The 23375-nt window shown below is 41.0% G+C and overlaps 1 protein-coding gene across 2 annotated transcripts in view; it reads left to right on the top strand.

Moving 5' to 3' along the window:
* KIF20B (kinesin family member 20B) overlaps positions 1-21289 on the top strand; it is a 56514-nt gene extending 35225 nt beyond the window's left edge. Inside the window, exons 25-36 of one of the 2 annotated variants that reach the window (XM_063307425.1) lie at positions 51-190; positions 1576-1731; positions 2738-2905; positions 5985-6134; positions 6654-6797; positions 8808-8909; positions 10019-10219; positions 11281-11346; positions 16588-16677; positions 17443-17590; positions 19051-19193; positions 21066-21289. In XM_063307425.1, the coding sequence (XP_063163495.1) occupies positions 51-190; positions 1576-1731; positions 2738-2905; positions 5985-6134; positions 6654-6797; positions 8808-8909; positions 10019-10219; positions 11281-11346; positions 16588-16677; positions 17443-17590; positions 19051-19193; positions 21066-21137 (1580 nt within the window). In that variant the 3' untranslated portion in view covers positions 21138-21289. The remainder of the gene's footprint in view (positions 1-50; positions 191-1575; positions 1732-2737; positions 2906-5984; positions 6135-6653; positions 6798-8807; positions 8910-10018; positions 10220-11280; positions 11347-16587; positions 16678-17442; positions 17591-19050; positions 19194-21065) is intronic. The other variant, XM_063307426.1, reaches the window with a different exon arrangement.
* The last annotated feature ends 2086 nt before the right edge of the window (positions 21290-23375 follow it).

Genomic DNA, 23375 nt, shown 5'->3' with positions numbered 1-23375 from the left:
GGACTCTTGGAATGATATGTCATCTTGCTAATGCGCATGTTTTCCTGTAGAATTGGAAGAATGGGAAAAAAGATGCCATGAGCTAAAGGAGCAGAAAAATGATCAGAGGCCACAAGACATTAATGAAGGCTATGAAAAAGGCACACACTTGCTTCATGAACAATTAAAACAGTTCCAAGAGAAATTGGAGGTAATGCTTCAGTTCCTGTCACATTTGAAAGGCAATATGGGACTTCATGCCAGACTACTTGTGGGGATCATTTACATTTTTTATTTGTTTCTCAGAAAAACTAATAAGTTGGCGTTGGTAATCTTGACAGAAGGATCAAGGATATTTTATAACGCTATGATCAGAACAGCATATTCCAGTTTTTACAAATACTTGTATGAGTGATGTTTTACCTTATTCTTTCTAGCATATTTTTAGTTGCCCTCTAGTAAGAGCTCTCAGTCCAGTCAACGGTAAAAATACCAGTCAGATTGGTACAAAATTACAATAAAACAACGTTTAATTAAATCAGCAGGTACAAGTAGCCACAACAGAAATACAGGAAGTCTCTCAATTGCAATGGGCAAAAAATTGAATGAATGAACAAACAAACAAGCAAACAAACAAACAATATGGGAAACTAAAGGCCTGGCAGAATAAACTGTCTTTGCCAGTTGCCCCCAAAATAATAGAACTTGGATCTATCTAATGGGCTGCTTCTAGAGAGTTCTGTTCCCCAGTAACTACACACTACACTGGATAGGAATATATGGGAAGATGTGTTTCTTTCGATGCTGTCATCCCTGGAAATGAAGGGCTTAATTGGTTTGTGCTGGCATTGAATTGGAATGTACTGTTAATGGCAGGAAGGAAACCACCATTTTGAGCAGAATTGGTAGAAAGGAATATGGCACCTACTCCTTAACCTTACTCAGCTGAATATTGAGTCTATGAGCAGGAACATAAAGGAAAGTGGAAGCTGATTCAAGGAAATCACTATGGGAGACGGTGGAAAACCTGTTTCCCCTTCCAATATGAAAGGAGTGAATGTATATGCATCCTGTTTTTATGTATGTCATGCATGCAAAGCTTTAAATCACACCACCAGGGTGCCATCTTGCCACTTTTGACCACACCCTGAAATGCAGGATGACCTGGCAACAAATAATGGCCATCGGGACTGAAAAGACTTGTGATTCCTTGATTAGAAGCAACTTTCATGAGACTTTCACTTAGCTTTGTACAAAGGTTTTGTTTCTCAAATTCAGATGAAGCAGGAATCTTCCATTTTCTTTGCTTTAAGTCAGAGGAGATGAGGAGGGAAATGAAGATTGAGCTCACAAGTGCAGAACTTACCCTAGAATGTCTTCATCTGCTAAGTTAGGGTTCAGTGTTACATGTGAATTCAGCTGATATTTGAACACATAAGTAAAGACTATTTTCAGCTCTCTTTGGCAGGCAGGCAAGCATGTTTTGAGGGATTTGGGGGGTTGGGGTGGAGAATTTCAAATTTTAATGGTTTTGTCTCTAGGGCTTTTTAACTTCCATTAGAAGAAAAGGTGTAACTCCAACTCCTTTTAAAACAGGAATGCAAAGAACAGCACGAAACAGATCGTAGGAAGTGGCTGGCAGAAAAGATGCTCCTCATAACTCAGGTGAAAGAAGCAGAAACTCTCCGTAACAAGGAGATGAAAAAATTTGCTGGAGATAAAGAACATTATGCCAAGCAACTCTCAGAAGCAGTAAGTGACTTTTTGTTTTTCCCTTGTATCTGGAAAGATCCAAAAAATGCAAGAGAAAAACTTGTGAATGAATGACTTCCAATTTATCTTGTGCCTTACTACTGAGTGTACAATTTCCAAAAGTACATCTGTGTGTGTACATAGATTATGCAAGAGCGTGCATGCACATACACACATTACAATATAGCTTTAAAAACTAGGAAGTCCTTCAACAGCAATAATAATAATAATGATAATTTCTAAGGAATTCTAACAGGGCACTCTACACAAGGCTGCCTCTGGAAATTATGCAGAAACTACAGTTGGTGCAAAATGTATTATATTACTGAACTAAAATTCCTGTAGTCATATAGCACTGTTTTAGGGTCACTGCACTGGTTACCAGTAGGTTTTGGGATGCAAGTCAATATGCTGGTTTTGACCTATAAAAGCCTATATGTCTTGGCACCAAGGTACTTACAGGACAGGCTCCTTCACTTTGAGGTGGCCCACTCAATTCATCCTCAACGTGTCCAGCGTGGACCTTTTAATGGTCTCCCAAGTAAGGGAGGTGAAGGAGGGTGGGGTTTGTGAGCAATGTTTCTCTGTGGTAGTCCCCATGTTATGCAACACTCTCCTCCTCTAGATTAGATTGGCACCCTCATTGTTGGCCGGGGGGGGGTCCATGGAGTATGGTCACAAAAATGTCAAGATGGTGGCCACAATGGTATGTTGCAAATAAAAACGGATCTTTGATTGTATTGTCATGGCCGCCATGTGAACACCCCACCCCATTGTTGGCCTTCTGGAGACTGTTAAAAGACAGAGTTTCTCCCAGGGGCTTTTGGGGAATGAATGGTCACAATTATACGTACAACTTTATGGTCCATGGTTGTTTCTGTTTATCAGCTTTTATATTTTTACTTTGCTTTTATGATGTAAACTGCAAGGAATCATTTATTGTCAGCACAATAAATTCTTCATCCATCCATCCATCCATCCATCCATCTATCTATCTTTTCTCCAGGAAAAACTTGTGGCAGAAAAAGATCATGACCTTCAAAGATGGAGAGTAGAAAGAGACCAACTTGTGGCGGCTTTGGAAGTTCAGCTGAGTTCTCTAATCTGGACTAAAGCACAGAAAGACAAAGAAATAGAAGAACTGAAAAAGATGGTACTGAAATCTTCTGGGAAGGTTTGTATCGTTATTCTTTCACAAGTATCCTTTTTCTTTTGCCTCTGGTGTTCTCAGTTATTCAGCCTATCGTGGGAGCAGGGGTGTGATTAAAAAAAGCAAGACGGTGGTCTTGGCAATGCAATCAAAGGCCTGTTGCTTTGTACGTACATACATGCATATTGATTACCTTGCTGGGACCACCATCTGGCATTTTTTGACATCCATGCTCCACAAAACCTGCCTATTATCACTTCACAACATTGATTGACTGACTGATTTGTACACCACCTGACTCCCAACAACTCTGGGCGGTTCACAAGAAAACAGAAGAATTATAAAAAAAGAAAAGAATGTAGCAATAAAAGAAGATAACCAGAAAGGAAATATGGGAAAACTGGGCAGCAACAAAAATCACATCCACTCCTTGGAAGTGGCTATACCCGTCCTAACCAAGGTCTGGGTGAAAATCCAGGTCTTCAAGGCCCTCTGAAATGCCAGTAGGGCCGGAGCACCCAGATCTCAGGGGGAACCTCATTCCAGAGGGCAGGCCTGGTGGAAGTCTCTCTGAGAGGAGTTTAGGCCCTGGAGAACAACTTCACCTTCTCAAGGAAACTTTTGGAGACAATGCACTCATTGGTTTTCAGGAGAATATACACACTATTTCACCCAACATGATGCTAGGAAAGGTCTGTCTATGCAGTGACGGCGTAGCCCAGTTGCACAACTTGAAGGGACAATGTCAATCATGCTTGCATTGTGTGACACTTTGAGGAAGAGTTTCTGTGGAATGGCCACGAGAGGATTTCCCAGTTACATCTTGGTGGCCACCAGGGGAAGAATGCTGAAATGATAAGATGGTGGGTTGAGCAAGGGGGATTTTTCCTCTAAGCCAGCCCTAATAGAAAGCTAGTGTTTCTGTGGTCTCTTTTCAGAACTTCTCAGTGGCAGTACAGAGCCCTGTAGGTTACATAATTAAGCACAGTTAAGCACTGCATTCTCCACATTCTCTGGCTGCAGGCCAGGCTCTTGATATTTAAAGTTGCTGATTGAAAGTTCAGCAAGAATCTGCTGTGACCTTTGGAGGTACAAAATCATCATCAGTCTCAATCTCTTCCCTTCTCTCTAAGTGTTTCCACGGCATGGGTTGGTTTGCAACTGTCAGGTCGCTGCCGGAACCAACAATAGTGACAAATACGAATTTATTCTGATAGGCAGGTTTTCCAAAAGGCCTTCCAAAGCTTTTAAATATAGATTGGTTTTAAAGAAATAAACAAATACTCTCATAATTAAAACAATAATGCAAGAGCAGACAGTCTTTTCTCTGGGGATGGAGGGGTATTTTTATGCCCTACAGGGAGATGCTACCAGAGTGGGTGCCTTTAACATGGTTGGACAGCATTTAAAGTCCAAATGAATATTTTAGTTTTTGCAGTGATTTACCGTAATGCACCCAATTTGCAGCTTAAATATTTGATTGGGGAGGGGGGGTGTCAGGTTTTAAGAGTGCCCTTTAAAACTTTGCAATTCTGCCCCCCCTCAATAAAAGGCAAAAACAATGTCCAAAATGTTTGGCCTTTTAGCTGCACAGGAGAATCTGTGGGCCTTAAATGCAGCACAGGGAGGCTTTAGCCCTAACTGAACACAGAGCAGAGTATTTTATGAGAACCAATGTTCTGAAAAAGCTAAAGTGTTGAATTAGGGTCAGGTAGGTAAAAGGTAAAGTCTCCCTTGAGCTAAGTGCCATTGGTGATGATTTAATGCCCACGTAGATTTTTTGCCAACAATATGGAAGTGAATTGCCATTGCTGTCTTCTGGGATGATCAGGTAGACTGTAGAGAGTAAGGAAGATGGCCTTGATGGAGATATGCAAGATCCGTCACCAAGGTGATGGGGTGGGATGGGGGGTGAAACATATCTTAAGTCCCCAGCAGACAGATAATATTTGGAAGCAGATCAGGCAAACACCTCCCTAATTCACTGAGCTATAAGAAGGAGGAAGAGGTACAGCACGAGACTTGCAAGATTGATGCCAGTCCCACTAGGTAGACCAGACCAGGAAATCAACTCTACAGGAAGGCTAAAGCTACTTTTATTGGAACTGATTATCACAGCAGAATCTTGCAGGTCTGCTGCAGACCTTCTCCCACTTCTTAAACTCCTATGAATTAGGAAGGTTTCTATCTGAGCTGCTTCCAGATGTTATCTGTCTACTGGGGACTTAACACACAGTATGTTTCACCCCCACCCCCATTGCCCTGTCTACAGATCTTGCATATCTCTGTGAAGGTCATCTTCCTTATTTTCTACATAGTCCAAGATTCAAATCCCTACTTGATCACAAACTCCTGGGTGACTTTTGGCTAATCTCTCTTCTCTCTCAGCTCAACCTATACTTCCATTTTATCTATAAAGCCCTACACAGCATATAGCACGGGGATATATCAGGAACTGCCTTGCCAGAATTAAATCTGCTGTCTGGTCCAAATGTTTAGGAAGGACCTATTGAGGATCCCACCCCCTTGAGCAGTGTGTACGGGGTGTGGGCCAGGTGGCTGACCTTTTCAGTTATAGCCTTCATGCTCTGGAACACACTTCCCCTGGAAGTACATTTGACCCCATCCTCCTGGGCATCCTATGAGGCCATTAAAACCTCCCTATTTCAATTTGCCTTTGACCTTGAAGTATAATGAGCACCAATTACATTAATCACTACATTTTAAAAAAATTATATGTTGTTTTTTCTGCTTACTGCTTGTGGTCTTATTCTGCTTTTTTGTGCACTGCCCAGAGTCTTCACTGATGGGGGCAGTTTATGAATATTGAAAATAACCAAGTAAGTTTATTTTATTTAACAGAAATGTTGGGAGAGAATGAGGAGAGATCCCCATGCATACCAACTTGGGTTCCCAGAGGAAAGGCAGACTACAGATGCAATGAATAACGAATATGTTTTAATTAAATAATATTGAACAGAAAATGTACTGAAATCCCGATATTGATCCACACTTTGCTACATTTTAAATTGTGTTCTTGCCGATCCTGTCTGAATCTATTTAACTAAATATACAATATCTTTTTTTTTTCCTGTAAAAGGAGCACAAACTTATCACTGAAGGATTTCAGGATGATAATTCCAAGGAACTAACAGAGATTAGCTGCCAGAATATTGCCCCTGCAGTGTTGACTATTTCAAATGGAGCAGAAGAAACTCAGGTGGAAGATCCCAGTAACTCTAAGCCGGTACAGGTAATGGTAGCTTACAGTGTAATTCGAGTCTGCTTGAGCTCAGGGGCATTTACTCCTAGGTATAGGAGAAATGTGGTTCTCTTCCATTTTGATGACCACCTAAGGAGGAAGGTCTTAGGGTGAAGCAAAGATGTAAGTGTGTGCAGGCAGGAGCAGATCTCCCCTAATATACCCATGGAAAGTTTTGTGTATATAGATTTACCATCATGGTGGGTCTCAGTTAGGAATGGGGCAAGTTTGGCTTTGCATCCATTACATTCTAAAGTTCTCCATTCCTTTAAGAGCAGCTCTGGTCTGGTACGCTATACAGAAGCTGGTGTGGCAAATTTCTTGCATCCCACTCAAGATCGTTTGATCCATGTTCTGTGGCCTCTGCATAACCTGTGACCCTTCCCAAATGTTAATATCTATTAGAGTGTGAGTCTAGTTATAGCAACTCCGCTGTTTTCTCTGATGTTAAAATTTTCCAGTAGATATCTAACATACGAAAAAAACTTATTCCACCTGATCTGCATCCAGCAACACGCTCCATCTTCCTGTGATAAGAATGACCCCTTGCCAGAACCGCAGGCATGTGACCCCAGTTTGGCTGATGGAAGCTCACGGGCAGCTTCATATCAACAAGGAACAGCCATCTTGGAACACGCTGCAAGACAAAGGATTGTAAGTTGGAAAACGCCCTGTGAATCAAAAGCAAAGCAGCTAAGCAAAACCCAACAGCTGAATGAGTCACAAGCTGTCTTGCAATTGGTCATGGGCAACAAACTGAGCTGGATCAGAGTTCAGGACCTACCATCAGATGCAACACAGCCCATTTTGCAAATGTCCCTCCGTACATAAGCTCATGAAATATCTCTGTGGGTTGCATCTTTGTCTCTTGAGACTCTACTAGGCTGTAGCATAAGAAGAACGGGAAAGCAAACCCACAATCAGCTTTCCTGCAGAGCCTGACACCATAAACAATGTTTTTTTACCCAGCGGCAATCCAGTAATCAGTCCTTAGCCATTGATAGAGCAAGAAACTAAGGTCCTTATAAGATAAAAACGGGAATTTGGGTGTTTTTATTTTCCTTATCCTGCAGCATCCCTTTTTCTTTTTGTGTCGTGTCTTTTTGAACATTAAGCCCAAAGACAGGGCCTGATTCTTCTTTACTGAACTGTGAGCTGCACTGGAAGCCTTTCCAGAAGAGGAACGATGCATCAAGAGGGAAGAATTATTGCAAATACATTTAAGAGAGAAGTTATTGGCAGGAAAGCAAATCAGGAGACAATCTAATGGTTGTAAATATCTAAAGATCATTTTTTCCTGTCTTCCAGAAGCTAGCTTATTTCTGAAATGGGCAAAAGAAATCTTTGTCGAGGATTAAACCCTCACACTCATGCCATACTGAATATTGATCTTGTACTACATGTATTCTGATCCAGCATGAATGATTTGTTCGGTGAGCTGAGCACGCCAGAAGCTACCCACTTAAAAATCTAATATTGGAGCAGTTTCTCTAAATTGAGCAAGACTGGATTCTCTAACCTGTGGTTAACTTTCAACTGTATGTTTACTTTGGAAGAGAAGGATTAGAAAATACAGTCCAATACTTCTTCCTCTTAGGGTCTAAAGCAGTTGTTCTTCTTTGCGTGTTCTCTATTACATTGGCTAAATTCCTGAATTAAAGACCGTTAGCAGTAGGCTAGTGCTGTTAAAAGCATGTGTGCATGTGAGAGAAAGACAGATAACACCCATCATTTTTCTTGCTTTGAGGGCCACAACTTACTCCTGCAATCAACTGGGGGGGGAGGGGGGTGGCACATGTGATGTCACTAGGAGGGTGGATTTATTTTTTATTTTTCCTTTTGTGGGAGATTTATGGTCAGGGGAAAACAGAAAGCAAATAGCTTGGGAGACCAACTGCTAACATTTCCAGTCTCTTCCGATGGGCCAGAATTGTGCTACCACAGTTGAGCATCACAGTGGCCAAATACTGGCCCTGCAAATTTTGGGTTGTTTGGGGAAGAATAAGGCGGTTATAAAGGCGGAAATGGAAGTGTTGTGTTCCAGAAGTCTGCCAATCCTAATCCCACCCAAGAAACGAAATAATCTCACCCCAAATGGCCTATATTGTGCTGAATGTGGATGGCACAGTGCTGGAAGTCATGTGCAGTCAGCAATCATCAGTGGCCTGCTGTTTATGCAGACTATTTTTATAGTTATTAGAAGAAAATGGTTGCTTCATCTGGCTCTTTTGATACAGCAAACTTCAAGTTGCCATAAAAAAATGTGTTTGGCGTCATGAAAACAATTCACGATAAATTTTCAGAGATTCCAGAGACCCCGAGACATTGCTTAGAACTAATTTCTTTTTAATTGCTGCTTCAGATGCCACTTTCTCAAGCAAACACAGCCCATAATTCTACATAGTGGTATCCATTATTAATATGATTGACAAAACCAAGCACTTGGAGCAGGAGACAAAGTTGAAATTAAGTGCTGGATGCTGAAAAGACACATATTCTGGGACAAAATGAGTTCTTTGGGGAGGATATTTCACCATGTGGGCACCATTGTGGTGGAAAACAGGTTCTTCATCTTGGCCTCTTACACCACCGGTGGCATCAAAAATCGTATGTATTTCTGAGCAATGCAGATCTTAAAATCCCATTAAATTCTTTATTCCACAGCTCAAAGAAAAACCAGCTGACTTGTCAAATTGCAATACTGCTGGGAACATTGGCTCATTACTGCAACATTCTAGCAAGATATCTTCAGGAGAGAATATTCAGGTAAGCCCCCATCAGAGAGCCAGTTTGGTGTAGTAGTTAAGGCACCAGGCTAGAAAGCAGGAGATTGTGAGTTCTAGTCCTGCTTTAGCCACAAAGCCAGGTGGGTGACCTTGGGCCAGTCACTCTCAGCCCTAGGGAGGAGGTGATGGCAAATCATTTCCAAATGAACTTGCCAAGAAAATTGCAGTGACTAGTTCAGGCAGTTGCCAGGGGTAAAAAACGGACTTAAAGGCATTAAAAAAAAGCCCCCATCCAGCCAAGGTAGTTTCCTGATTTCTTTGGAATGTCTCTACGCGCATGTAGAGCAGCAATTCAGTGCTCTGAAACTTACTCTTCGGTGTGACTTCCTACCTATTCAGGACTGTAAATTTCAGAACCTAACAATGAAATCCTATAGGTGCCTTCTCAAAATAGTGGTTCATATAACTTCCTCCATGTATTCAGTGTATATGTAACTCCCCTTCCTGCTTCTATTTATTACGTTGAACATTCAGGAGAAGGAAGTTTTGGTACCGACAGATACCTCCAAGCCTACAACATGTGAAGTTCAGGCCAATGAGTATTCTCACATTAGAAGCTATTCTCCTGCATCTGAAAGTGCAGCAACTCTCTAAGTATTAAGTGGATACTTGAAAGAATGTGACAGCAGCATTGGGCAGGCTAAGTCTCTTAGATGTCCCATTGAGCTCAATGGCATTTAATCCTAGATATCTGGATATAGAATTGAAGCCCAAAACACTCTACTTCTTGGTGTTGGATTTTGCTTCACTGAAAGGTGTTTAGTTTTCAGATGAACTGATATTTTGGGAGTAAATCATTTGAAGCTTATTGGTGCACTTCTGTGTTACTACTCAATGTTTTGTCCTCTAGTAAAAACTGAACTTCATTGAGTTTTCCTTTGATGGGACAAGCTTTTGATATCACACTATAAAGCTTACTGCAAAGATTTGTGCAATGAAATAAGAGTATGCAACAGAGCCATTTTTCCTTAGAGACTTCTGTTGAATTTCTCACCTTCTGAAATGGTCTGTTTTCTTCTTTATTTTATGGGCAAAGCAAATATTATTTTCCTCTGCTTTCTATTTTATGTCATGTTATTGTACTCGTAGGACCAATCAGGTGCTGTCTTAGATTCTTGTGAAGTATCTTCTGAGAGTGACCACACTAGCCGCTTTCCAAAACCTGAAATGGAGATTCAGTTTACACCTTTGCAGCCCAATAAGATGGAAGTAAAGCATCAAGGAAGTCCTTCCACGGTGACTCTTAAGGTGCCCAAGACAAGGAAAAGGAAGAGCAACACCATGGACAAGGTATAAAGTTTGGAAAAAAGCAGATATTCTTAGCATGTTTCTTGTACTCTTCTCAAAATAGTATTTCTGAAAGAAATCTAAAATATTCATTATTAAACCACCAAAGGATGTTATCCCAAACTAAAGAATAAGTCCCACTGGAAACAGGAGGACACGCTTCCTTCTAAATGTACAATTATATCTGATTTCTTAAGGATTTGGGATATACAGTTATATGTGGTTTCTTAAGGATTTGGGATCATCTGGATCCATCTGTATTATCTAGGGAGTTGCTTTGATGCTAAAACATGTACACCTTGCTTTAATTGTTGCCAAGAAAATAATAGGAATGTGTCCATGAGGCCACCAGGAGTTGGACTCAACAAAAAGGACTATTTTTTAAAAAAAATAACCTGCACTGACATTTATATACTGTAAGTAGTAGTCTTCTCTGTTTAATTTGTTTGAAGGAAAGCAAGGTCTAGCCTGAAAACATGGACCCAGTTTATCTCAAGTCTTTTTTTACTAATGCTTTCTTCATGACTAGCTGATAACCGTCTCTGAAGTTATGATGAGAAATGAAATGCCATATTGTGAGTTGCAGACGTAACTCCAGACTTCTAGGCTTCTGTACATGACTGAACCCCATGTGGGCAGCTCAAGCCCGTACATCAAGCATGTCCCCAAAAAAAGAAAACCCCAGTCCAGGGAATCTGAATGTGCAGCTGAGATCTGATCTTGATCAGTGCCCACAAACTTACCACATTGGGAGCGGCAGATGGTGGGACAGGCTCTGACCATAATATGTAGGGTTGAACTTTTCAGTAGGGGCCTTGCAGGTTAATTATTAACCTTCATGGTAGGTTGTGGTAGCTTTTGGTCAATGACACAGTATATGGTTTCTTGGAATAATGTTTTATCAAAAATTATGATACCATTTCTTAGCTGTCAATACTATTTTTTTTTAAAAAGTCGCATTTCTAAAAGGGTCTGTTTAACTCCAGGTTTGAAATTATATATGAATGCTTAGAGGTGAATGCATGGAAAAATAACTTTGTCTTCTCAAATGTGCTTCCTTCAAGAGCAATATGCTGTCAAGTTTCTGGAAAAACAAACTTAGAAATAAGGGCATTTCTGATGTCAGTCAGGTACTGAATCTCTTTAAGCTTTATCTGGTAGATAAATGAGAACAAGTAGATAAGAGAACTTTAATCCTTCTTCACATTTTACCCCAATACCACATTTAGATTATAACAACTATCACAGCTGATCTTTTATCTACTATTTCTTACTATCTCTTGTAATGAACACCTGCTTTTCCAATATACAGTAAAACATCAGTTTAATGGGCCATTTTGGGGAGAAAAGGGTGTCCATTAAAGCCGAATACACATTAAATCTGAATTTTTGCATCAAACCTAATTTTTATTTATTTATTTTTCCAATTTCTGTCACCGCCCATCTCTCCAGAAAAGAGGACTCTGGGCGGTTTACAATAAAATCACGATTAAAACATATAAATTATAATATAAATAGATCTATAAAAAATAAAATAGATATAAAATATAAAATCCAAGCAGGGCAGATCTTGTTTGTTGGGGAGAGGTCTATCACACTAGCCACCCCCAAGATGAACTGGTGCCCCTCCTACCCCAAGCGAGGCGGCAGAACCAGGTTTTTAGGTTCTTCCGGAAGTCCAGGAGCGAATGGGCCTGTCTCAGCTCCGGGGGCAGAATGTTCCAGAGGGCGGGTGCCACTGCAGAGAAGGCCCACCTCCTGGACCCCGCCAGGTGGAATTCCTTTACCGGCAGGATTCATAGCATGCCCTCTCTGCATGACCAGGTGGGGTGGGTCAATGTTAGGGGGATGAGGCAGTCCCTCAGGTAACCTGGCCCCATGCCATGTAGGGTTTTAAAGGTGATAACCAACACCTTGAATTGGACCCAGAAGCAAACTGGAACCCAGTGCAGCTTGCGCAGCAGTGGTGTCACATGTGCCAATCTTGGGGCACCGATAACTGCTCGTGCAGCCGCATTCTGGACCAGTTGAAGCTTCCGGATACTCTTAAAGGGTAGCCCCTTTTAGAACGCATTGCAATAGTCTATGTGGGAGATGACCAGGGCATGAGTGACTGTTCAGAGGGCCTCTCGATCCAGGAAAGGGCATAACTGGCACACAACACGAAGTTGCGCGAAGGCCCTCCTGGCCACGACTGCCACCTGCTCTTGAGCAGGAGTCGTGAGTCCAGGAGGACCCCCAAGTTACGCACCAGGTCTGAATGGGGCAGTGCAACCCCATCGAGAACTAAAGATGATAACTTCCCGGATACAGAGGAGCCATCAACCCACAGCCACTCTGTCTTACCAGGGTTCAGTTAAAGCCTGCCGTTCCCCATCCAGACCCCCACAGCCCTCAGGCACTGAGAGAGGGCAGTCACGGCATCACTTACCTCACCTGGGATGGATATGTATAATTGAGTATCATCAGCATATTGATGATACCTCATCCCGTGGTGACGGATGATCTCACCCAGCAGTTTCATGTAGATGTTGAATAGGAGAGGAGAGAGAACCGAACCCTGCGGCACCCCACAGTGGAGGGGTCAAGGGGCAGATCTCTCCTCTCTTATCACCACCGACTGGGACCGGCCCTGGAGGAAGGAGGTGAACCAGCGTAAGACTACACCACCCACCCCCAACTCCCTGAGCCTACCCAAAAGGATACCATGGTCAATTGGATCAAAAGCTGCTGAGAGGTCAAGAAGAGCCAGGATGGATGCACTGCCTCTATCCCGTTCCCGCCAGAGATCATCCATAGGTGCGACCAATGCAGTCTCTGTCCCATATCCTGGCCTGAAACCTGACTGAAAGGGGTCCAGATAATCTGTTTCCTCCAGAATCCTCTGGAGCTGCAACACAACCACTTTTTCAACCACCTTTCCCAAAAAGGAAAGGTGGGAGACAGGGTGAAAATTGCCCAGTATAGTAGGGTCCAGGGATGGTTTCTTCAGGAGGGGGTGTACCAGCGCCTCCTTGAAGGCAGCTGGAAACTCCCCCTCCCTCAAGGATGTATTAACAATCGCCTGGACCCAACCACAAGTCACCTCCCAGGCCAATTTTACCAGCCAGGAGGGTCAAGGGTCAAGATGGCATGTGGTTGCATTTGCAGTCCGGAGGATCCTGTCCACTTCCTCGGGCCCAACAGGATCAAACCGTTCCCAGATAACAGGGTAAGTACGTCCCCTCGGCATCTCCCCAGACTGTGCCTCACGCTTAGAGTCCAACTTAGAACGAATTTGAGCGATTTTATTCTGCAGATGCTCAGAAAACTCCTCCGCATGGCCCTGTAAATGGATCGCTGAATCCGCCTTACCCAAGAGGGATCAGGTAATCCTAAACAGGGCTGTCGGGCGGCATTCTGCGGATGCAATAAGAGCGGAGAAATATTGATGTTTCACCGCTCTTACCCCCACAAGGTAGGCCTTAATAGCAGCTCTAGCTTGTGTTCGTTCAGATTTGGTCCTTGTCTTCCTCCAGCAGCACTGTAGACGTCTCTTGATCCTCTTCAGAACCCTCAACTCCTCTGTAAACCACAGGGAGTGCTGGGTCAGATGAAGCAAGAGAGGTGTCATCTTGTGTCAATTTACACCATTTGCCGAAATACATAATTACCTAAATGGCACAAATGGACACAAATAACATAATTTTGTTAATGATCTCTACTGCTTGGAAGCAATGATCATTGTTTAGGGGTGAAACCTTAAGTAAAAGATTGTCCACAGCATTCAAGTCCACTGAATTGGAATCTGGCGAATTGAGGTTTTACTGTCTCTTGGTCAGAACCGATGCTAACTAACTGAAACCTGTCATTATTTATTCATATCCCTTAACACTTTCGTGAGACTACGGTCTGAACCTTGTGGATTTGAAAGTAAATTTTATTTGAATAGGTCTTATTTTACTGCTTTAATACAAAAATAAAAAGAGGAAAAACCGAAAAAGTGTGTGTGCAAATAATACACAAGATGTATAGAGAGAAATTGAGAGAAAACCTAAATCAAATAAAATATAATCACAACAATAATTATATATCAATTAAAATGGGTAGTTTTTGAACAGTGAATTGAACCTCACCCACATGGAATTATATTGCCCAGTCTTTTTTCTTTATGCCAGTAAAAATCCAATTCAACGGCTGAGAGGTGACTCATTTTGGCAAGGCATATCTGATACACCAGAATCTTTCATGATGATCCTTTGGGGCAAATACAATAGTCCAAATACAATAAATCCAAATGTCTTCAGAAGCTGATAAATTCCAAATGTTTGGAATATAAATTAATAACACATTGACATCTAGAACCTGGTTATAATTAGGAATAACATATTTAAAGCAAAGAACTGAAAATGATGGGCTGGCTGCACTGTGAATTGCACCACTTGGGGATATATGTACATTCATTGAAAGATCCTTTTCCCCAAATGTTAAAGGGTTTAATCTTACTTCATTTGAGGCCGAATAATACCTTAAGCAGAACAGAATACCTTTTCAAAGAGGTATTTATACAGGTAGTCCTTGTTTAGCAACTGCCTCAGATAGCAACCGTTCGCAAGTATGAGGGTAATAAAAATGCATTTTCTGACCAATGTGGGCATTTAGGACAACAAAAGCCTTCAGTGTGAAACTGATTAAGGTCTGGTCAGTTTCAGGCAGCAGCTATGAGCTGGCTAGAGGGCTCTAATCATCAACAGTAATTAAGGTCCCAGAGCTGAGCTTGTTAACTTGTGGTAGTCCCACTGGCCCAAAATATAGAGTCAGTTGGTCCCAACCAGCAGGGAATAAAACAATCAAAATTCTTTCCTTACATTGCCTTTTCTAAATTCCTCTTTCTGTTCCTTTGCTCTTTCTCCAGATTTTGCCTTCCTATCTTCTAGCAGCCAACCTTATATTTTGTCCATGTTGAGTGACAGTGTCTAGGAAACATTGGGAATCTAAGTAGTCAGAATAATATCATGTGATTTAGGCTCTTCGCTGTTTCTAGCCTCTTCGGTATGTAGTGAAAGAGATGGTTGGAACTGAATGGCCATAATTTCCAGTGAGAGAAAGGGGATAAAAGTGGGAGATAAAAAGTTATCGGGGGACTTTCTATCTTTTTGACCTCAACACCTTGAGCAGAAGTAGACTTCTCAACTATCGTTAGTTGGACCTGATGGGATCCATGAAAATCAGAGTGACTGATTTTGCTAGCTTCCCATTCAGACTCTTTTCCATTCATGGAGTAGGTAATGGGCAATAAAATATACAATTTCTAAATTCAGTCTGAACCACAAACTAATACATGTGAAGCGATTTCAAGTATTCATTCTTGCTTAAGAACTGCCTGTATATATTAGACCAAAACCAGCCACTCTGATATCCTTAGTGAAAATCCTCAGCAATCAGAAGCCAGATGGTGTTCTGTGAAAAATTGCTGGATGTTCCTCCAGAGACCTGTGGCTGATTCTGAGTCCTTCATTTTGAAATTGAAATGGCATCCAATTTAATATAAAGCAAAAGTCCGCTTGTAGAAAAAAAAACATAGAAGAATTTATAAAGTCGATAAAAATGGCAGAACAATTTAGCTTAATTAAGAAGCATGTTTCTTTCATGTTCTCAGGTTAAACAGTATGGAATTAATACAGAATAGGGCAGAATTATAGATGTGGCCAAAATACAACTGACACTATCCTTTATCCTTGGTTGAAACTGCTGGGGTTGTAGCATCTAGAAAATCAGATTGCTCTGTACCTGGTAGAATAATTCATGAAGATTGCCTTACATTTAATTCGAATTCAAGATTAATCATAGCAAATATGTAATGAGATTTAAGTGCCCTCCCATGAGATCTCATAAGAGTTTGGCTTTTAAAAAATGCTATTTTTTGAATGCCTATGACAACATACAAACCGAATGATGCTCCATCCAGCGTGTGAAAAGGTTGCCTGTTCTGGTTAAAGCTGTCCCATTTCCCTCTAAGAAGTATCTAACAACTCAGCGTGGAGACCGTAGGTAAAGGTAAAGGTTTCCCTTGACGTAAAGTCCAGTCGTGTCCGACTCTAGGGGGCGGTGCTCATCTTCGTTTCTAAGCCTTAGAGCCAGCGTTGTCCGGAGACACTTCTGGGTCATGTGGCCAGCATGACGACACGGAACGCCGTTACCTTCCCGCCGAAGCGGTACCTATTGATCTACTCACATTTGTATGTTTTCGAACTGCTAGGTGAGCAGGAGCTGGGACTAGCAACAGGAGCTCACCCCGCCGCGCGATTTCGAACCGCCGACCTTCCGATCGGCAGCTCAGCGGTTTAACCCGCAGCGTAGCTCATTGTTAAATACACCATTCTCTTTCTAAGGACTTCTCGAAAAATGAAAATAAGAAGAATGTAAAATTGCCAGCTAATATGAATGTATGGTCAGATTCAGTATGGAGACAAGGGCAAAGGGTATGTGTGCTGATAACTTTAATATGATGCCGTTGTAGTAATTGTGATGTGGAATAGCTTTATTTTGATAATATAAATAATTTAATTGTTATATCGCATACATTCCTGATTTGAGCAATTATGTAAAGCACATGTTCTGTCATATGGCAGGTAAAAAGGAGATAAATTATCAAGGACTGTAGCTTGCCTTAGGCCAGAGTAATGGGCTCTTCCTTTCCCTCTAGCATATAACTATCCTTTTCCCCTCTACAGAATGCATATGCTTGAACCCAGATGTCTCCTCTTTAAAGTATTTTTTATCAGCCTTGTGACAGCTAATCTTCATTATCTAAACCTTTAGCCAACCGAATGCTCAGTCTACTCCAACTCTTATGACCTCCAGATGTCTGGACTTCCCTGGAATTCTCTCACCAGCAAAGCCCTTCCTGAGAATTCTGGGAGATGAAGTCCATACATCTGGAGACTTGGCCAGATTGGGGGAATCTGCCATAACTGCATCAGCTGGAAACCATATACAGTAGCCAACATGGAGCTACTAAGAAATAAGACAAGGACAGCAGAAATGAATTCCAATGCTTTGGAGTGGGGATGTATAAGATGTTGGAAATACCATGTGCCAGAGCTAAGTCCTATATCTAATATTCAAACATGGTAAGAACCTGATGCAGATACACTTTTTATAAAGGACAGTCTGGTTTGGCAAGTTTCTTTAGACCATAAATAAAATCTTTTAAATATACGCTTTTATGTTTTCTATTGCTTCAGACTGCTCCTAACTCCTCTCTCAGAAAGGATTATTCCTTAAGAAGTAAACATTACGCATCAAATATAAAATCAACAGCATCCCAAGGTGGAACCCTACAAAAATTTGGTAATCTCTTGCAGAATTCCCCAACAATTATACAATCTAAAGGTAAGGAGCAAAACAAAAAAGCCTATTCCTTTAGTGTGAGACAATTATGAGATATTTCTGTTGTTCCATATGGGACGCTGCATATTTTAAAAGGGACAGTTGGTGTTTTAAAACACAGAGCAGAAGAAATTAGCTTCAGACATCCCCTTTTGTATTCTTGTTCTTTTTGAATTGCATGTAATACTTTGCTGGAGGGACAGTGAAACTGTAATTTAATCACAATTTCAACCTGATCTCATTCAGAGACAGATCTTTAGGACAGAACCCTTCCCTTTCCTGGAATGATTGCCTCTTGATTGCAAAGTACTTCAACTTCAATATGTTCTCCTTTGAGTTTGAATCAGCTGTTCCAAAGTTACTGGAAACCTTCCAATGCTGCCTTGACAATTCTGAAATGTCAAAAGAGCCCCTTTCAAGCTTGAATTCAAAACAAGGTCATTTTGAGTTTAGACACTTCTGGAAGGTTTGAGACCCTTGGAGAGAAGAACCCATTTTGAGTTTGAAAGGTTTTAAGTTCAGAATCTTTGCACACCTCTAGAAGGTTCTATAAACATTGATGCTAATAATGGTGTAATAGACTGTTGAACTAGGACTGGGAAGATCAAATTTCAAATTCTCACTTGGGCATGACTGCTCTAAAGTCACCATTGCTCTCTGTGTCATAAGTTTGCTTAGGATAAAATGAGTCAGGGAATAAGAACCATGCAAGCTTATTAAAGGAGAAGTGGAATATACATGTAATTATTTATCGAGATAGGCATAAGGAGGACAGGAAATGCAGTTTGGTGAGTGAATCAGTAATGCTCAATATGAAACCATGAAGGACAGAATACACACACCATGCACTGGCAATTTGTCATCTTCTGATTGTTCTGGACTACAACTACAGAAACCCTTACCAATTGCCATCTTGGTAAAGCACTCTCCCCTCTCCCCTTAATCCTCTCTCTCTTTTTAGTTTGATTTTACATACTTCTACTTAAAATAAAACCTATGGAGTCCAATGGGGCTTGCTCCAAAATATCACTTACAAGGTGTTCTTTTTTGCTGAATGGATTTCAGTTGTATGGGTCGTGGCTTTTAAAAACTACTTCCAGGAGAAGAAAGGAAGAGCATTCCTTTAGAAAGATTAGTCTTTAAACTTCTTATTCACTGATGGTCTAGATCAAGGGGTTTCAAACATTTTCAGGGTGTAGAACTTGTTAGTTGTTGTTTGTTTAAAACCCTCAAATTCCTATTCAAGAGGCAAAGCTCCAGGGATAGGAAAACGGCTGCGTTCGGGTGAACCTTTTTTCTTCCCCCTTACTCTCTCACAGAACCCCATCAAGCTCTTGCACAGTGCTAGGCTTCCACAGAACGCAATTTGAAAAACTCTGGTCTAGATAAGAGTAGAGCAAGTGGTAAGATAGAGTTGTACTGCTTTAAATAAAAGAGAACATTTCCTACCATGCCTCTTCTAGCAAAGAAGCTGATGGCAACAATGAAATCTCCCAAATCTACCACGGAAGAATCAGTTAAGGAAAATGATGCCAAACCCAAGAAAGCTAAACGAAAGCTGTACTCAACCGACATTTCTACTCCTATTGAATTTTCTAGTCCTGTGGTAAGTGATTCCACAAAGCACTTTGACCAACTCAGGGTGGACAGCCTTTTGAAAGCTGGGAACTACACCCAGCTGGGAGTGGTGTGTGTGTGTGTGTGTGTGTGGTGGGGGGAGATGTAATAAAAAGAGCCCATGATGCCCAGAAGAAATACGGTTAGGTCAAAGATGGGGTCAGTGGTGGGATTTTCCATGTTTTCGTTTAGCAAGGAGAGATAGTTTTAATGTTTTGTATTTTAAAGACAACTGTCTTTAGCCAATTTTAAGGCTTTCTCTGAAAGAAAGGCAGAGTATAGGTGAAGAACAGGCATTATAGAATATGATGCTGGCATATTGCATGGACAGACAATATAGATTTAGGATATTTTCTGATTTTTAAAATTAATATTATTTGCTTTCCCTAGAGGCTGGCTTGACCCATCCCAGCCATCTTCTAGGAATATGATTGAGACAGATGCATTTCCTGTTGTACTCACTTCATGGTCCTCTTCTCTGCTCTCCTTAACCCTCTCTCTGTCTTTAGCTTTATTTTAAATACTTCTACTTAAAATGAAGTCCACACAGTACAGTTGGGCTTGCTCCAAAGTAAATTTGCATAAAGTGATAGTCTTAATCTTCATCTGTTAAAACGACAGGATTTCAGCAAAATCAGCATTTCCCACCTTGTTCTTTGTCTTGCCTTCAAAGCTGATGGCTTTTAGCTTGAATAAGATGTAATGATTAGGTATTAGTTACTTCAGTAAGCCTTAAGCTTACATTTTGCCCTGCCTCTCTGGTGCAAGATAAGACAATATCAAAATCTCCTGATATGGATCAACTAGAATGCAGTGTTATATCCAAATTAAGAGTAAACTGTGCCTAATTATAATAAGGCCAGCAAAAGCAAGCAGAGTTCATTACCTGTATTTGAAGTTGGCTTGTGTTTATTACCTTTAGGTGAGATTAGCCATTATTTACCTGGGTTTGGAGGCTTTATTGATTCCAATATCCAGATTTGTCTTGTAGCTGTGCTGGAGGAAGACACGTATGTTTCAGAGTTGTTTGGGGTACAAATGGAACAAATAATAATCACCCAATTAAACCTTTGTTTAGTGTTTCATGGCAATTCACATATCTCAATGTTTAATTATGTTTTGTTGAAACAAGTTTGCACATAATGCTAAGCCATAACAATTGGGTTCACACATATTAAACTAGGGGTCAAGTAGCTTGTCAGACGGGGAGCACCGTCATACAATAATAAAAATATTAACAGTATTTTTTAAAAATAATAAAAATTGTCAAAATTTTGAGAGAGCTTTTCCTTGAGAATCTTTTTTGTCTTTTGTCTTTTTAATTTTGAGGGTCAGTGAACATAATCTAGGGATGTTCTCAGCAAAAATCGAAGTACATTATTGCTTAGCATTTGGTGCAGATCAGACCATTCTTTATAGTTGCTCAAGGTCAGTCCTTAGTCACCTAAGAGCCATGAATTCAGATTGCTAACCAGCCCTAAGAGATTACAATCAAAAACAGTAATGACTTTCCCACATCATTTGGCTTCTGACTGGGGCTTCTAGTTGCACAACTACTGAACACTGGGTTATTTCTTTATTTTACATCAGAACTGGGACAGCTCAAAACCCTGAAACCATCACCAAGTTCCCTTAATTATAAAATTATAAGATATCATGGCCCTCATCATGCAGTAGTTGGGCACCAAAGATACTTGGTCCACAATACAGGCCCCTCTAACTTGGCAGCTCTCTCAGTCTTGGAGCTTTATCTTCTGTGTCTTTATTGTGCCAAGAAAGAATTGGCCTCGGTTCTCACAGTTTGGCCAAGTGCTATCTGCATACCTGATTGGTTAGAAAAATTCTTTCATTTCTTTTTTAGATGGTTATGGATCAAAAGGAAAGTGATCATGAAATCATCAAGCGACGGCTCCGAATTAAAAAAAAATACTAATGTTCTTTTCATGGAGAATCATGTACAAAATTATTCCATAGATGTTATCAATGTTGTAATTGCTAATTCATTTGTTTTCAAAACTGCTTTGTAGATTTTGTTGCTACTGCTGTAAAAATGAGGGATGCGGAATTAAAATGTGTTGAAGTTTCCTTGGTCTTTTTTTTTTTTTAATGTAGTCTCTTCAGAAGCCATATCACACAAGGCTGAATCTGCAATTCTACCAGGTGGTATAGTGGTTCAGGTGTTGGGGTAGAAGTGGGAGAACTTGATTTTAGTCCATTCTCAACCACAAAGAAAACCAGTTTACTGTAGTGGTTAAGGCATAAGGCTAGAAACCCGAAGATCGTGGTTTCTAGTCCTGCGTCAGGCACAAAGCCAGCTGGGTGACCTTGGGCCGGTCACTCTCTCTCAGCCCTAGGAAGGAGGCAATGGCAAACCACTTCCAAAAAACCTTTCCAAGGAAACTGCAGGGACTCGTCCAGGCAGTCTCCAGGACTCAAAAACTGGCTCAAAGGTGCACACACACAACCACAAAAGTTTACTGGATGATGTTGGGCCAGTCACTCTGTCTTAGCCCAGCCTACCTCATAGAGCTGTTGTGGGAAAGAGTGAAGTGGGGAGTGTTATATATGCTACCTTGAGCCCCTGAATAAAAGGCAGGATGTAAATCAAATAAATAAATGCTCACAAACATTCTTTGGTCACAGAACCTAGCATCTTCACAATCTTGGCTTGAAAAGATTTGTAAAGCAAGCCAAGTTTCTAGACCTTGAGTTGTTAAACCTGACAATAAGGATGGTACCTCTGCAGTCCTATTGAACTGCTGCTGTTAACATCCCTATCATTGGTGATGAGGCCCTCCCTGCCCTAGCATTCAACAACTCTGGTGTTGCAGATTTCTCTCCTTCTGTGAGCAATTCCAAGGAAAACTTGGAATGCCAGAAACGGAGTGTGTGTTTTGCTTCTTAACACTTTGGTGCAAGTACTGATAGTTGTAGGGAATTGCCACTTGGGCCACAGAGGGCGATCACTCTTACCAACTTCTGTTACTGGTCTAACCTGTTGCAACAAACCCTGTTCGTATTCTCTGCCTTCTGCATTCTCTGCCTATTGCTTTAGGTGTTGTAGGTTTCTGCTTCAGCGCTGGCAGAGCTTAATGCTCCACACTCAGCTTTTCTTTTAAATTCAGTGCAAGAGTTCAGCCCCATTAGAGCTGTGTGGTGCTGATGTAGCAAATTCTCAAACTTTGGCTTCCCCCTGGGATAATTTCTATTTTAAAATTAAAAAATAATAATAATGAGTGCTCAAAGGCTCAATCTGAGCAGGATATGTTTACTTTAATGACTGCACATTTGTGCAACTGGCAGGGAAATTAAGCACTTCAGAGGTCTCACTACACTGATTTCTCTCATCTTCAATCAATGCAAAATATGTCTACTGAATCTTCTTGAAGAGACACTGAGGTACCATATCCTCCTCCATGCCTTCCAGATGATCTATGTGGGGTATCTGGGAAATAGAAATACATCTTTGCTTCCATTTTCACAGAGAATTTGCAAAAGTCTCAGGACAGAGTGTCCTGAGACTCTTGCAGGTTCTCTGTGAAAATGGAAGCAAAGATGTACAGTATTTCCAAATATTCAAGGGAAAAGTCTGGCATTTTTGTACAGTAAAAGTCATTTTGATCCAGCCTTTGGAAAGTCAACAGTTTCTAAAACAGTACTTGAGGCAATGTGCCTTCCCTTGGTGCCCAGACTCCTGGTCCAACCAATGTTGTTATTAAATTCTAACGATACTAATAATAAGTTGATGGGAAGCTAATTCTTCAGTTTGCCTTTCAGTAAATGTGTGCTTTGTGGTTGATCATTGCTTTCCATAGAGCCATCTTGTGTAGTATGCATAATATATTTTCAAAATCCCAAATATGCCCACTGGTCTAAAAAGTTGGAGAACCTGGGCTGGAGAAATCTTCCTATATATCTGAATAGGCCTGTATAGAGTTACACTTGATAGATCAGTTGCAACCGGCACAAATAACACCAATTTCATCATTCGTGTGATGTCATGATGCCCATGATGTCACTTGCTCCATTTTTATCTCCCCCCACGGAGACCAGTGGCAATAACATTTCTACATTTTATCAACCAATAACATTTGGATGTCAAGTTAGTCATCTTATCCCTCCCTGGCCTATTTCCTGCTTGCTCTTTCAGTTCTACTTACACATACATTTT

The sequence above is a fragment of the Candoia aspera genome, chromosome 6, assembly GCF_035149785.1.
Source record: "Candoia aspera isolate rCanAsp1 chromosome 6, rCanAsp1.hap2, whole genome shotgun sequence".
Classification (NCBI taxonomy): Eukaryota; Metazoa; Chordata; class Lepidosauria; order Squamata; family Boidae; genus Candoia; species Candoia aspera.
Note: the sequence above shows the minus strand (reverse complement) of the source record. Positions and strands in the feature narration are given on the sequence as shown.